This window comes from Protopterus annectens, chromosome 11.part0, assembly GCF_019279795.1.
Source record: "Protopterus annectens isolate FY-2018-M chromosome 11.part0, PAN1.0, whole genome shotgun sequence".
NCBI classification, from domain to species: domain Eukaryota; kingdom Metazoa; phylum Chordata; order Ceratodontiformes; family Protopteridae; genus Protopterus; species Protopterus annectens.
The window spans coordinates 283,572,929-283,588,781 of record NC_056745.1 but is presented as its reverse complement, the minus strand read 5'-3'; the positions used below and the strand labels follow the sequence as shown (position 1 = coordinate 283,588,781).

Genomic DNA, 15,853 nt, shown 5'->3' with positions numbered 1-15,853 from the left:
GCTGGAAAGTGGCTGTGACATTCCCCCTAAATGAGAAGTTCTTGCACTCTAAGGACCATTTACTAAGCTGGCCAATGTTCTTTCTTTTGACCAATAGATTGCACTGTATGTGCCAGTTACTTAGCCTCCCTAGCTTCCTGATTTCTGCATTCAGTAAATGAAAGAAAATCTGTTCTACTCTGTGCATGTTTGTTAATTACTCTGTCTTAGCTATAAACTGCTTTCTGTAACAATTGACCTGAGAGTGGAAAACACACTCTCTCTTTCTCTTCACTGACTCCCAATTACCACCCACCCCTCTTACTCTAACATTATACTTCCCGCATACACATTTTACCTGTGAAACCCATTAACAGTCCCCAAACAACTTTACTGCTATTATGCAAACACCCAGTTTCTATTTTCCTATTTTCCAAATTCCACTAACATTTATCATCATTCTCAACAAACTTTCACCCTCTCATATTGCTTTGCATTGTACCCATTCATACTCAGATGCTTCCCTGTCAGTACCTACCTATTATTCTATATTTCATCTTCTACTTTCCCCAGATAATCTCTCATTACTTTCTACCTTAACTACATCCTTATACTTGCTCTTTTCAAATCTCTCTATTTCTTACATCACAGAGGCACAATAGAAGATACCAGGACATCCTAACTCTTTTCCTTCATAAAGATACTTCCTTCCTATCTACTTTCTACCAGCTTTCACATTCCACCACCACTAAATAACATACTGTCCTGCAACTTCTTACTTCCCATTTCCTCACTACCTGCCATAAATAAAATACAGATCCCTTTACTTAGTTATGCTAGTCCTCAGCTTATCCTCTATTCTTCTCCTCCTACTGAGCCATCTCTTGTCCTACCATGACTCAGTAATAACTCTCAACATCTCTTCAACTCTTTCCATACCACCTATCTGTATTTCCTCCATAACCTCTTCATGCTCAGCACTAAACCTGTTTAATGACAGCCTTCACTTTTACCCCAAATATAAACTTATTGACTCAATTTCAACTCAAATCAAGAATCAATAATACTGCAGTATACTAATATCCTCCTAGGAGAAGACATTGATCACAACCATGATCCAATTATCACAACCAACATCAAGACAATTTCCTTCTACATGCTAACCCCACAACGGTCAAACCCAAACCCTGGTAAAATAACTTTGAGCGATATAAACATTAGAAGCATAAGAAACAAAACTACTGAACTACATGTCTGAATTACCTAACACAAGCCTGATATTCTCTTTATAACTGAAATTTGACTTCAACTCAGCATAAATAACTCTAAAATTACAACCACCAGCTAAAATATCACCTGTACTGACCATATAAACAGGAAAGGTGGTGGTATTGCTTTAATATTTACCAGCAACTACCACATTTCCCCCTACAGCATACCCATACCAAATTCACTTCAGAATAACTTCTTATTTTCATGAAAATAAAAAAAAATATATAAGCAAATATGTATTACTGTCCTTTATATCCCCCAGGGTGACAATATGGATAAACTGGAAGATATCGCACATTGGATATCTATAATATTACTAGGTGATATAAATGTCAATTGGTTGGACATAACCTCAGCTCCCTTCCACTGTATAATGCTAAAAGACTAAATTGGTTAGAACTATCCCATCAACACACACATATACACACATATACACATTTTCTTACCACCTATAAAATTATCTAGCATACATCTGGTTACCTGTCACTAAATACCATTCTACACAACTATGTTCTCAATCAGTCTTTTTGATTCAATGACCAAAAACTCTCCTCTGTCCACAAACATATCACATCTGCTGGGCATGTCCTGTACTTACACCTTGCTGCTAAGGCCTGCAACTCCTTATCTGTATCAACCAGGTCAGTACCCTCCCTCCAGTCCTTTAAAACCTTTCTGAAACACTTCCTAGCCAACATCTGTCTCTCTTCTTGCTCAGTCCCAGGACAAGCTATATCCCTATATATGAACAAGTATCTATTCATATCTGACACCTCCTTACTCACCCTTCTTCACTCATTTCCTTACTTCAGTTTCTCTCCCCTGACTCTGTATCCGAATATGCCATAACCCTGTTTTTTTTTTCTCACTTCATATTGCATTTCCTGTTTCTTTTATACTAACTTACCTTTAATTTCTCTAAAGTGGCTAAAATGTCTATAAACATCAAATCATTATCATATAAGTTGTATATATTCTTAACCAATGTTTTCACATTATGTCTAATTTGATATAATTATTTAAACTGTAGATGTTTTGTATTATTTTTTGAAGATTGTAAGATTATTAAAATGTTTTTCTAACACTTTGGAGCTTTTCTCCTCTGGTCTCCCCTTAAAAATGGACACCTATCCAGTTGGATTTTCCCAGTAATCAAATATCGGTAAGTAAATAAGTAAATAAATAACTAAATAAATAATAACTAAATGAATACCACATTTAAACCTAAAATACACTAAAATTACTGTAAGAAAAAAGCAACACTATTTCTGTTTTGTAAGGGGGTTAGCGCCCCTACTTAAATTACTCACCTCTGTGTATTAAACTGATAATCACCTAATGGTGATGGTGGGGGTTACAAGTGACCATTTTTTCATAAATTCATCTTACATAAAATAAAGCATGACTTTGATGTCTTAATGCTACACTTCACTGTCACCAATAAACAGATGATAAGATGTGTAATCACCAGTAATTCAGTTCTATTGAGTATACCTATATGCTGTCCCAAAACCCAGAATTGACATTTATATAGGAATCCATAATGCTGGGGTTCAAGGACATCAGTACAAAAACAATAATGAGTTAGCAAACAGTTACTACTCATGAGAATTTAATATGAAATACAATATAGTAAACTTGATTTTATTAGTAATATTTATGTCATTCTTTTTTCCTAATTTGTAATATAAAAGGTAGAGTACAATGTACAAATATATAAACCTGCAGATTTGATATGTGTATTCATTCATATACTGTGATATCAGCACTTCATTTTAGGTAATAAGTAAATCAGCACTGAAACAATGTTGGGGGCATTTGTGAATACCTCTCAGCTGTCCCTGATTTGTAGATGCATCCCCGAATTTGGCTCATATTTTAGGGTATACACCGATAGTAAGGTTGAATAGAAACTGTGAAAAAAGGACCGTTGAAACTGTCAGTTTGGGTAAAATTCAGTCACCAGGTAGTAAGCACACTGCCTAGATGCCCACAAAGAAGAAATTTAGAGAACATGAGATAAAGTCAACAAGAAAAGGAGAAGAGAAAACTTTGACTGGGGATAATCTTGCAGCTCTTCAGCAAAAAGCAGTTCAAGTTTCAGCTTTGGTACGGGAGATGGCTTTTAGTAATTCAGAGGAAAAATAAATCATAAATCAATAAATCAAATGCACTCAAGGGTTTTTTAAATAAATGAAACACTGAAGGAAAATTCAATTCAAGTAACAGAAGGCTGGGAAAAAATAGAACAAGCTTTAAAGTATGGTTGTGAAAGTAAACTTACCATAACAGTAGATGTTCATATATATTACTGCTGCAGTAGCCTAAGCTATATAGGTTAAATCTTTCCATGATATAGCAGATGGCCAGCTTCCAAAGCTTAAGGACACATTCTATCTGCCCCGACTGTTAGTAGCTCAATCTATGGAGAAAACCAGTGGTTTGGGCACCAAGCCATTCAAACCTTTCATGCCAACTACAGAAGAGAGGTAAAAGCCTTGAAAAGAGTTAATGTTAGGTTTGCAAAATACAATGTCCTTTCCTGGGCAAACAAAGACATGCAAAATAAGGTAGATGGAGGAAGAGAGCAGCTAATGCAAGGAGTGATCTAGTCAAACATCTACTGTTACAGTAAGTTTACTTGCACAACTGAATTATTCTCACCATTAGATAACTGCTGTAGTAGCCTAAGCTTTATAGGCAGAATATCAAAGTTTAGAAATGTAATTGTATTCTTCCGACCTAAATCCCACTAATTGTCTTCCAGACCTGACCTCATCAAATCCCCTCTACTTCCTGCTGTTCACTCCTCCCCACCCTCAGCTTCTTTCTAATAACAAATTCCCCTCTATATACACTCTTTATAAATGCTGTATATTTGTTCCCTCTCCTCTCTCTGCAAATAACTCTTCCTACTATTCAACCCTTTGACCTTGAATTGAAAAGGAATCCTCCTCTAGCTCTTCTTCTTTTCCTATACCTGTCGTTTCTAAGCAATTTGGACCAATGTGTTATTCCTTGCTTGCCTGTTTATTTGTTGTTGTATAAATTCATTGCTTGCTTGTTTAATTGTCTATCTGTGTAATTGTTTTTAATGTGGAGCTTTTTACCTGTTTAATTGTTATGTATAATTTTCATTGCTTGCTTGTTTTAATTGTTTTATCTGTGAAATTGTTTTTAATGTGGAGCTTTTCTCCCCGGGCCTCCACTGAAAATGGACCATTTGAGCCCAGTGGACCTCCCCGGTTATCAAACTGGAAATAAATAAATAAATAAAGATGAAGTTCAAGGAGTCCCTGGAGAATGGCCTGTTTCAGCACTGGATAATGAGTCTAGTTTATAGTGTTTTGTAAAAGTATTTACAGTGGACCAAGTTGGTGCCTCTAGAATAATTATAGACTCCACTCTGTTATGGAAGGTTATTAAGTCTCATTTTATTCTTCACAAAATGCATATTAACTTGTAGTTTTTTCACAAATGAGTCAAATAAAATGTTTATAATTGGTTTATATATAAAGGCAATGAAGAAACCAAGATCCTAGTAACATGTGCTATGACCCTACCTGGTATTGTCCTGCTATGGTGAGAATAACAAAATGAAATAGCACGAGACAACCATTTGAAAATTGCTTTGATACAGGTTGTCCTTTTTTCTTGCATTCAAAAGACATGAATAACTGAGCAGAATTTCCAAAGGCTTTAGTTCTGTCAAGATAGTACTTGAATCATCTGTGGATGTGGACATCCAGAGCATGAAGAATCATTTCCCCCTTATTTTTATGTTCTGAAAAAAAGGCAGGGAGATAGGAAGCATGGTTTAATGTAAGCTTGTATACCACTTCAGGCATAAATGAAGGATTAGTTCTCAAAGTAAACCTATCTTTGCTGAAAATTAGATAAGGTTGACCCACCATAAGACCTTGCAGTTCAGATACTCTTCTTCATAGGTTCATAGGTTGGTACTAGGGTATCAGCACTAGGGCCTATACAAGCCTAGCCATAACAATTCCCTACTCTTCTTGCAAGTATCAGAGCAATAAACATCAATGTCTTCCATGTCAAGAACTTCAAATCAGCCCGATGAGGTAGTTTAAATGCAACAAGCACTAATTTTTCCAAAACAAAGTTAAGATCCCATAGAGGCGTCAACTGCGCCAACTATAGGTGGATGAGAATGCAGAACCCCTTTCAAAAACAGCTTTACATGAAAGTGCATCGAAAGAGGGGGATCAATGGTCAGGCATTCTGAAATGGCTGAAAGATTACCCTTGACAGAGGAATAAGAAAGGCCAGAAGATAATAACTTGCACAAGTATTAAATAACTGCAGGCATGCTAGCTTTAAAAAGGTCTTGGTTCTTAGAGTGGCACCAACTAGAATTTTTATTTTCCGATTTGCTAAAAGATGATTCCATAGTAGCAGGTTTCTATACTTTCTTTAATACCTGCTGCTCATTCTCAAGAAAAAAGAGTGCCTAAAAGTATTATGATTCTATTATCCAGGCAATCAGTTGAAGTTGTTTCTAGCTGAGGTATATCAAACAACCCCTGTTTTGTGTGAATAGATCCAGTCTATTTTGAAGATTGTCCAAAAGAAGGTAGAACCACTGTTGCTTGGGCCAGAAGGAAGAGAGTCACCACAATGATTTATTAGGGATCCCTTCTTAATCTTCATAGTGATCCTGGATATTAGTGGAAAGGGTGGAAAGGCTTAAAGGAACATTTTCATCCAAAGGAAGGAAAATGCATCTATTTTCCAGGTTGCCTACAAGGAATCTTGGAGCAGAATTTCTTCAGGTAATTGTTATGAATGAAGTGGAACAGATTAATATGAGGTGATCCCCAGAGCTGGATCAAATCCCAGACAACCTCTCTATTCAATTGACAAGTTACAAATCCTGAAAATAAGAGTAGCAGCAGAATACACTGTTTTCCCAAAGCCATCAAAAGCGTTCCCATTATTGACAATTGAGGAGGGATTAGCATTAACTAGCTGTTTAGTTGCAGAATGATTTGACAGGGAAATCACTGAGGGGTCAGATTCGGGATGAGAAAAATAAGTATTTATCAGCTAGAGAAGTTCTGTCTTCTTAGCAGTTGCAGACTGGCTGTCAGGCATGTTGTAGGCTGTAATTAAAACATTCTGCAAAGCTGAAATCACAGAAGAAACAGCAATAGGCTGAGAAAATTCCAGTTGTAACAAGTTATAGTATTTTTCAAAGAAACTGGAATGTAATTCTGTTCCTACTGAAAATATTGTTTCATTCTAGAGATGGTTTCAGAAAAGGATAACTTAAAGAAATACTCTGCTCAGAATTAGAATTTGTAGCCTGAGGAGAAATCAGAGAATTTATTCCCTCCAGTTCTATTCTCTGTCCATCACACTGGGAATCTCCCGACATAGAAGAATTTATTTCGATAGAATAACTAGAATTGAAGGGATAAGAGTCTGAACTAAGCCCGGAGTTAAGTTCAATAAATCCTCCCTAGCTGATGCAACAGCAATGGAGATAGAGGAAGATAAATGTTTAACTTTTCTCTTTTTTTAAAAGGACTTTCCACAGAAGCAGACTGACTCATCATGGACATCACCATGGAAAACAGGCATCTTAATCTGGCCAGGCGGAGAATCATTCCATGCTCCTTTAACTGAGACCATCAAAAGAGGTTCTGGGCCCACAGTGGACATGTCTAAGCTCTGTTTCATGGTAGCTGGAGGAACTACACCAGATGAAAGGGTTGGGAGGGTGGCCTAATGGTTAAGGTGTTTGCCTTACAAACACAAGGTGCAGGGTTTGAGTCTCACAAGGGTCAATTGGCTAAGCTTAAAATGGCTCGCAAGGGCAGTTAGTCTAGTACTAATCTATAACCTATGAACCTAAACTGGGGAAAAAGATGAGTGGTTTGAGGAACCTGAAAGGGCTACTGCAAGTTCGCCCATCTATGGTTGAGCTAAGGAAGCAGCTTGCTGAATTGGCAAAGACTATTTAGTGATTTACTTATTCTTGTGTTTGGAGGAAGAATGAACTGAGGAACCTGTAAACCTCTTCATGGTTAAGCTCCCAGCTATGGAGAGATGCTAACTGACCATTGATCCTTGAAAGACCACAAGAAGGGGACTTTTCAGTGGCAGAAAAACTCTGAATGGCTTGGTGTCAAGACCACTGTTTTTCTCCCTGCTGGCTACCAACAGTCTGGGCACATGAAAAGAGCCCTTAAATTTTGGGACCTGGACAGCTGATCCTGGTAGGACATAACACATATAGCTTAGGCTAATGCAGCAGTGATCTAATGACGAACATTTCATTATTCAGGTGATCTGAAAATCTGCAAAAATCAGATTGAAATGAAGAAAAGGCTGGCTGACATACCTCCCAACCTCTTGGCACAAGAAATATGGACAAACCCTAAAATAATTGAGGGACAAAGGCCCAAAAATAGGGACATATCTTTAATACTGCTCTTATATACCTAAAGAATTGCTAGAATAACCGGTTTTGTGTTAGCATGCACTTTCTGGAGGATACAAAGTCTTAAACTCAAATGTGTGTTACTATTTAGTGATTTCAGTCCTTAGTGATTTCCCAGGAAGCCACAGAGTTTATGAGGAACAGACCAAAAATATGAGACAAAAATAAGGACATTCTGCGAAAATCCTTGCAATTGAGAGCTATGCTGGCCGAGTATGAGGATTCTCAGGAAGAGCTGTTTCAAAAAATATTAGGGTTAAAAAACAGAACATGCAGAGAAAATCTGAGATTTTCTGCTGTACCAGGGAACCTGGAAGGAACAGACTATTCATTTTAAGAAAGTATGAATAAGCAACTGGACTGGTGTACTACAACAGGAGTTTTTAATTGAAAGGGAACATGGTGTGTATGCTTTAAACCTGGCCATGACAAAGAAGCCAAAGTCTATATTAGTAAAGACGTATTCATACCAGTAGAAAGAGTTGTTTCTGACAAAACTGTGGCAGAAAAGAAAAGTAAAACGGGAGTATCCCAATCCCTACTAAAATTGGTGATTTGGGGATGAAAAGGTGGTGGATTACACACTTAATAACTGATAATAAAGAGTTATAGACTACTTTTACTTCAGAAAATCCATGCTAATTCACGTTATCGTATTCTGTCAGTGTCTCAAATTAATAGTAATATTTTAAAATCTGTTTCTGATTCTGGAGGTAATTGGTTGAAAGCTGTGTGTAATATTTATTAGTGTGCATGAATTTATATTCGGCTGGGTAAATGCACAACAAGATCTAATTTAGCTACCTCTCTAAATTTTGTATGTAGTAAGATGGGAGACTAGTTTTTGCTCCACATCACAGGTAAACAGAAAAAAAAACTGTAACCACCAAAGGAAATCCTAGTTGACAAAACATTTTAACTTTAACTTCCTTAAGATACCTCAGTAAAAAAAAACAGTAAGTATTGGTTTTAGCCAATTCGAAATAACAGTCATCAACATCTGAACACACGAAAGTCTAAACCACCCAATTACAACAAAAAACTCAATACAGAATAATTTAAAGTACATGTTATATATTTTTAATTTTTATCTATAGTTTTTTTTTCTTGAGGTTGCGTGCATCTTCGAAAATTAAGCGGAAGAACTCAACATCACGTTTACTTGGAGGACTCGGACACGTCATCACATCCGCAGCACTGGGTGCAGACTCTGACTTCCTAGTCTAACAAGCAGTGGTAGTGGTAGCTGTTAATTCACTAGAAGCGGAAAAGACGCCTATAAAGGGATTATCATAAGGGACAACATCATGGGTAAGTAAAAAATTAGACATCAGGACTGACTAGGATAAATTATTTTTACGGGCATTTAAATCACGTTTGAGGTGCGAATGTTGCTACTGTAATCCTTTTAACTACGCATCATTTTATGTCGTGGTTAGAGGCACGTTAATATTTTTGGGTGTAGTGGGACCATACCACTCAACTGTCCAGATTTTCGACTCGTATTTTTGATCTCATAAAATTATGTTTTCTGGCGAACCAGTTTGTATTGGATTCACTAGATAATGACAGGCATTTTGAGTTTGAGACCTTTTATTCTAGCAGCCTTCTAGGTTTATAAGAGCAGTATTTAAACTTGTCCCTATTTTGGGGCTTTATCCCCCCCATTATTTTTGGCTTTGTCCAGATTTTTTTGTGCTAAGATGCTGACAGCTATGAGTGGGGCTGTACTGAAGAGGGCTGAGGAACTGTTTATTACCAGGGAATGCAGGATTCTTTGCAACCTTCTCTGATAAATGTGACTATTAGGGTTACCACCTGTCCCACTTTGGCAGTTGTGTCCTGCAAAAAAATTGAAAAAATGGCAAATGTCCTGGGATTTTAGGACAACAATTTCCTATATTTTCTTTAAATCTGAAACACCTAAATGTTATAAGAAACAGAATAAGCAACTAAAATGCTACAATAGTAACCTTTTATTTATATAAAAAGTGAAGTTATGTCCTTTGTACTGGCCATGGGTATGTTTTGTCTGCAAAATTTAACGTTTCTACAAAAAAATGTCCCACTCTGGGCATTTGAAAAGGTGTCAATCCTAGTGACTGCGGTTCTTGTAAACTTAGAGATGTTCAAAGTGCGTTATTGGGGAGATTGTTTCAGGGACAGGCATGTGTTACCGTTTATTACTGAATATCTACAAGTATTGAGTTTAGTGATATAAGTAGGTCTAATCTCTTGTTTCATTTTCTGTTGAGTGAGTGGATGACCTGGACATCGTAAGTAAAAGGTCATTAACTGTTAAGTGTTTCTGATTTTGCTTTAATCTGGTCTGCTTTTTGCTGCAGACTGATAACGCCTGTGTGTGATTGATTCCGAACAAGTACTTATTTAATTCATTTTTCTTCATTCACCTTTTTTGAAAGAGGAAACCTTGGTAGCCCTTTTCTGGACATTAGCCTGTTTAATTACTACATTGTAAAAGTAGCTCTTTTTGTAGTTGTGTTAGGGTAGCCTTCTAGTTTATTTTTTTATATGATGCAGAATGTCTGTTAAAATAGTCATTCACATTTGTTACATACTTTGATGTAGTTGTCAACTACTATGCTGTACGGTTTTCTTCCTGCTCTGTGTGTCCTCAGTGGTCCTATGTGAACCACCCTTTTTACTAATGTCAACCTTGTTGCACCTTCTATACGCAACTGATAGGTTGACTCTTCTTTTCCCTTTTTTTGCTTCTAGATAAAATTCCATACATTTTAAAGCAATCCGGGTGCTCTTCTCTCTGTCGTGGTTCTGTATGGACCTACCTTTTCTTTTCAGTGCTACTGTCAAAATTCTGACTTTTTCTTATGTACTTGTGCACCGTACTCCTACTGGTTTCCCCACTGCATTTTTTTTTTGCTGCATGGACCTTGACTGTGGATTAAAATGTCTCCCTAGTCCTACTAATCGTTTTCATTTACTCTCTCATATTGATCCTTTCTGCATATTCTTGGAAATCTCAACTCTTCATTTGTTCACTTTTTAAGTAGATAGTTTGATGTCTTTTACTTGTTATAAAAGCTAGAACTGAAGAATTTCTATAATGTTGGTTTGTTGATAGTTATGCAAAAGAATATATGTACACTTATTTATTGACATTTGATTACTGGGAAAGTCTAACTGGGTAGAAGCCAATTTTTAGCAGAGGCCTGAAGAGAAAAGCTCCAAATTATTACAAAACATTCTAAGAACAATCTTCAAAAATAAACTTGCAGTCTAAATAATTATAACAAATTAGACATAATATAAATACATTGGTTAAAAATCAATACAAGGTATATGACAGTCATTTAATATTTAGAGAAATTTTAGACAGTTTGTAGAGAAATTAAATGTAAGTTGGTCAAATACAAGGGGTCCATGACTTCTGAAGTAGTCAGAGCATCGCAAACTTTTTCTCAAATGGATATGGAAAATATGAGTCACAGCTTCTGGGAATTGACACTTTTGGTTCAGCAACTTTCCCAATGGTTAGATGCTATCACTCCAGGACAAAGGTTTCCCCCCTCCACCCTCTGGGCTGCCTTCATTGAGTTTTGATAACCATAATCAACAATCAAATTTTTCCAGCAATGGCATTAGTGGTGACAATGCCCCTCCGAATACTGGTAATCATAATATTTGCAATAGACCTTTGATAGAACGTATTGTGCCAGTTTTTAATGAGTGCATTAATAAGACTAGCACATTTGAAGTAAATCAATCACACTCAGGAAGTGGTTTAAATGACCTGTTTGACAAGATGGACTACAAGTCATTCAAGTTGAAAAAAACTGCAATTGGAAAACAGTTATTTAACTGTTCAGTTAGAGTGCAGAAGGGGTTGAGAACTTGGAAGTGTCCCACTGGTTTAGAACTGGACTCCACACTCCATAAGGAGCTTATTAACATGTTTAACAGACATAGCTATGAATATATGGATATTCTTGTCAAACATAATGATTCTGGTATTGAAAAGTTAATGAAAGAAACAACTGACTTGGCTAACAGTATTATTAGTTGTCCAAATTTGAGCGATATAAGTATGATTATGGGAGAATTTTTACTAGTATTGATAGTAAAATATGGCAAATGTGGAACCATAAATGTAAAAAGTTGGAAAGAGATCTTAATGATTATATTAATGGTACTGTGTATCCTAAACCCCCTCCTGAACAAGTATGGAGTAATAGGAAGTTCAACAGCTTTAATACGCATGCAACTTCCAATGAGCAGGATCGACGTAATGATACTAGTACTAGTAATCGCCCACAGTCGAACAACACAGGCTGATTTTTAGTACATTTAGATTACCTGCCACTGCGGAGGTCAGAAAGACTGAGGGGGAAATCAAATGCAATACAAGGAAGTTTAAACAACAGACCTTCCATAGTCATGAGGGATCAGGGGCAACGTACAAATTACACTACTGTGGATCAACAGAATCAAAGGAACCGACGATAAAGAACCAATAGAACTTATTTTATAAGGATTGTGTGGATCGCAATGATGAGCAATTGTTGCCTGCAACAAACTCTGTTAATATTTTAACAACTGATGAGCAATTAATTACTCATAATGATGAGGGATAGGTGGAAGTGTTTATGCACTCCATTGAAGAAAACTAATTAACGGGCTTACCAAACAAGGAACAGAACCAGTAAGAAAAGGTTTAATAAACAGTAATGAGGCATGCTTATCTCCTGTTACAGACTGTGTTAGTATTACTTTATCAAGAATAAGTTATAGTAGAGAGCTGGAATGTATGCCTTGTTCTATCATTATGAATGACAACAGTAATTTTAAAGACTTTAATTTTACGCAAATTCCAGTTGGTAAAAGTTTAGTTGAAACATTGGCAAAAGGTTTAAATTTTGTGGTCGCTAAACATGTCAATATTGCACAGTTGTTAATTGAGTTTAAAATCTATATTAGAAAATTGAATTTTAAGTTTAATGTTTGGTGATATGTCCAGCTGTCAAGTGTTTGTGCGTCTAATACATTTAATCCCCCAATTCACCCCTCATTACAAATGTTTGAAAAGATGTGTGAAAACAATTTTAGATTCTTGTGAAAAGGTACTTACAGTGGTGGTTATAATATAAGGAAAAACTACCTCAACGAAACTGAACATATTAAAAGATTGAATCTAAGATTTATGAAACTGGACGAGGGTGGGGGGAATGACAAAAGAAATGTACAATCAAAAGATGTTTAAGCTACTTAAGTGGTAAGGCTTACATTTCAGTAAGTAGTAGAGAAGTGAATGAAGCTTATAATAAAGTAAACTCCAACCAAGAAAAATGGAAACTAGTGCCCAAAATGACCAAACTCAGTAGAAAGCACTATGAGGAACTAAAGCTGCAGTTGATAGTTCGTTGATTTAATGTGGCAACAACTGGTACATTAACGCTTGAAACACTCCACAATACATTTTCGTTTACGCTTCACTTCATCAGACAACATAAAGCCCTCAATCTCATGCCCTTATATATTAACATCACTAATTGACAATCATACACTTGAAGACAATTAATTAATTCAAACAAAGACTAAAAGCTAAACAGCTTACTAAACTTATACTGAACTTTACATCAACATATAGCATCATCTTTAATACATTAATAACTAAATAACAAACATACATTTTCCTGACACATACTCATATCATTAAAAAACATATATATCCTTTAACAATTTAAAAAATACATATGTCCTTGTCTAAAAAGTATTGCCCTTATGCTTAATTTCATAATACTTTAGCGACATCTAGTGGTCAAAGTTGAACATTTAAAAACCTAGACTTTTTTTAAAAAAAAAAAAAATATATATATATATATATATATATATATATATATATATATAAATATATGTAAAAGTGGCATTACCTACACAAAATCATAAAAATTGAAGTGACTCTATTCATTAATTCACAGTTTCTCTTGGAGATTGCATCTTATCTGAATCAATATATACAATACTAAAAACACTAATTTTTCAAGAAATTGATTAAAAATATTCAGATATAAATTACAAAAAAGTTACAAATAATTAATTTGAGAATACAAGTATAAATATCAGCAACAAAATCTATAAATATATTTAAAGTTTAATATATTAAGGTTTAAAAATGTACAGATGTTAAAATTTAAAATAAGTATTAAAAGCTTTTTCACCATCTACAACTTAGCTGCCCTCATTTTTTTAATACAGGGGCTATGGAGATAACATCATTTAATCCTGGTGGTTTATTTGCTTCCAAAAATAATTGCCAAAGCAACTCTTTGTATTCAATTGATGTTTCCCATTGTCCTCCCGTTGTATCTTTTCAACTACTTCTAAAACAAAAAAATTGTAAACTGCTAGGGGACAATCCATTTTGTGTCTATACAAAGCATTCTTGGAATTATTTGTTCTCATTTCATAATAATGTTCATAAATCCTTCTTTTTAATTTCCTTTCGGATTTTCCAACATAAAATGCTTCGCATACTTTACATAGAGCTAAATAAATGATACCATTTGTGTCACAATTGGCAAAATACTTACTCTCTATTAATATGTCCCTGCTTTTAATGTAAATGGTGTTATTACCACAAATATACATACACTGTGAACACTTACCACATTTAAATGTACCTACTTTAGTTCTCTTAATCCTTTTCTGTCCTTTTTGACCTTCTAAAATAGATTTTAAATTTCTACCTCTACGGTAGGTACATCTCAATGGTTCCTTAAATAGATGACTAAGATCTGATAATTCCCCAAATTTCATCCATTCTTCTTCTAAAATCTTTCTAATATGGACTGCCTGTCCACAATAATCCATGATGAAATTGTTTTCCCTTCCTGGTTCATCCCCTACTCTTTTAGATGTTTTCCCCATAATTCGACTTCCTAAAATAGGTTTAAATCTCCCCTTTCTCTCATCCCTAACTTCCTTCTCTATACTTCTAATCAATGTTGGCAGGTATCCTCTTTCGATAAACATTTTGTAAAGAGTGTCACATTCTTCATTGAAATCAAATTCTCTTGATGTCATTCTACTTGCCCTTACAAACTGCCCCTTAACTATCCCTTTCTTCTGATGGTAGGGATGTGCACTTCCAAAGGACAAGTAGGAATTAGAATACATTTTCTTTCTATATATCTTAGAAAAAAATCCTGTTTCACCCTTACCAACATTGACATCCAAAAATTTTAATTCATTCTTATCACTTTGAAATGTGAATTTTAAGAAGCCAGTAGATTCAGAAATATGTTTATAAAACATTTGAAATGCATCATCTGTACCAACCCATAAAAAACACATAACGTCAAGAAAGCGCCTATAAAGCTTCCAGCATGAACTAAACTTTGAATTGATAAATTCATTTTCCCAAGCTGACAATATGATATTAGCATACGTGGGGGCACATCTGGCCCCCATTGCTACTCCCTGAATTTGTTTGAAAAATTCACCTTCAAAATGGATGAAGCTATTGGAAAGTACTACCTCCATCAAGGTAAGTATCAGCCGAAAATCATTATTGTCAAACTTTCCGTAATTTAACAAAGCCTCTTCAAACAACTTCATGCCATCATCATGGGGTATAGAAGAAAATAAATCAACCATATCAATAGTGTAAAAATAATATTTTCATCAAACACTTCTTGTGAAAGTTGCTGTAATAATTCCCATGAATCTTTCACAACCCCATTACCTGTAGTTGAAACTACTTTTAATTTTGTGTCCAGCCACTTAGCTATAGGTGCTGTGACTGAGTTTTCAGAGGCTACAATAGGTCGCAAGGGGGGACTCAATATATTTTTGTGCACCTTGGGAACACCAAATATCGACGGTACCCTTGGTTTTTCTACATGCATATATTGAAATATTTGATGATCAATTGATCCTTCTAATAATAAATCATTGAGCACCATATATACTTTCTTGTTCCCTATATTTATCTCGTTAAGGGATGCTCTAATATATCTTTCCTCATTTTCAAGTATTTGCATCATTTTTTCTTCATAAAATAGATGGTCCATGACAACCGTCCCTCCCCCTTTGTCAGGCTTGGAAATCCTGATATTTTTGTCATTACTTAAACTGTTCAGCAACAAATTCTCT

General features: G+C 35.4%; 1 protein-coding gene across 1 annotated transcript in view; it reads left to right on the top strand.

Annotated features, from left to right (window-relative positions):
• Positions 1-8,886: 8,886 nt before the first annotated feature.
• Positions 8,887-15,853, top strand: part of ARL1 (ADP ribosylation factor like GTPase 1) — a 284,363-nt gene continuing 277,396 nt past the window's right edge. The window contains exon 1 of the mRNA XM_044087773.1: positions 8,887-9,031. Within this exon, the coding sequence (XP_043943708.1) occupies positions 9,028-9,031 (4 nt within the window). The 5' untranslated portion in view covers positions 8,887-9,027. The remainder of the gene's footprint in view (positions 9,032-15,853) is intronic.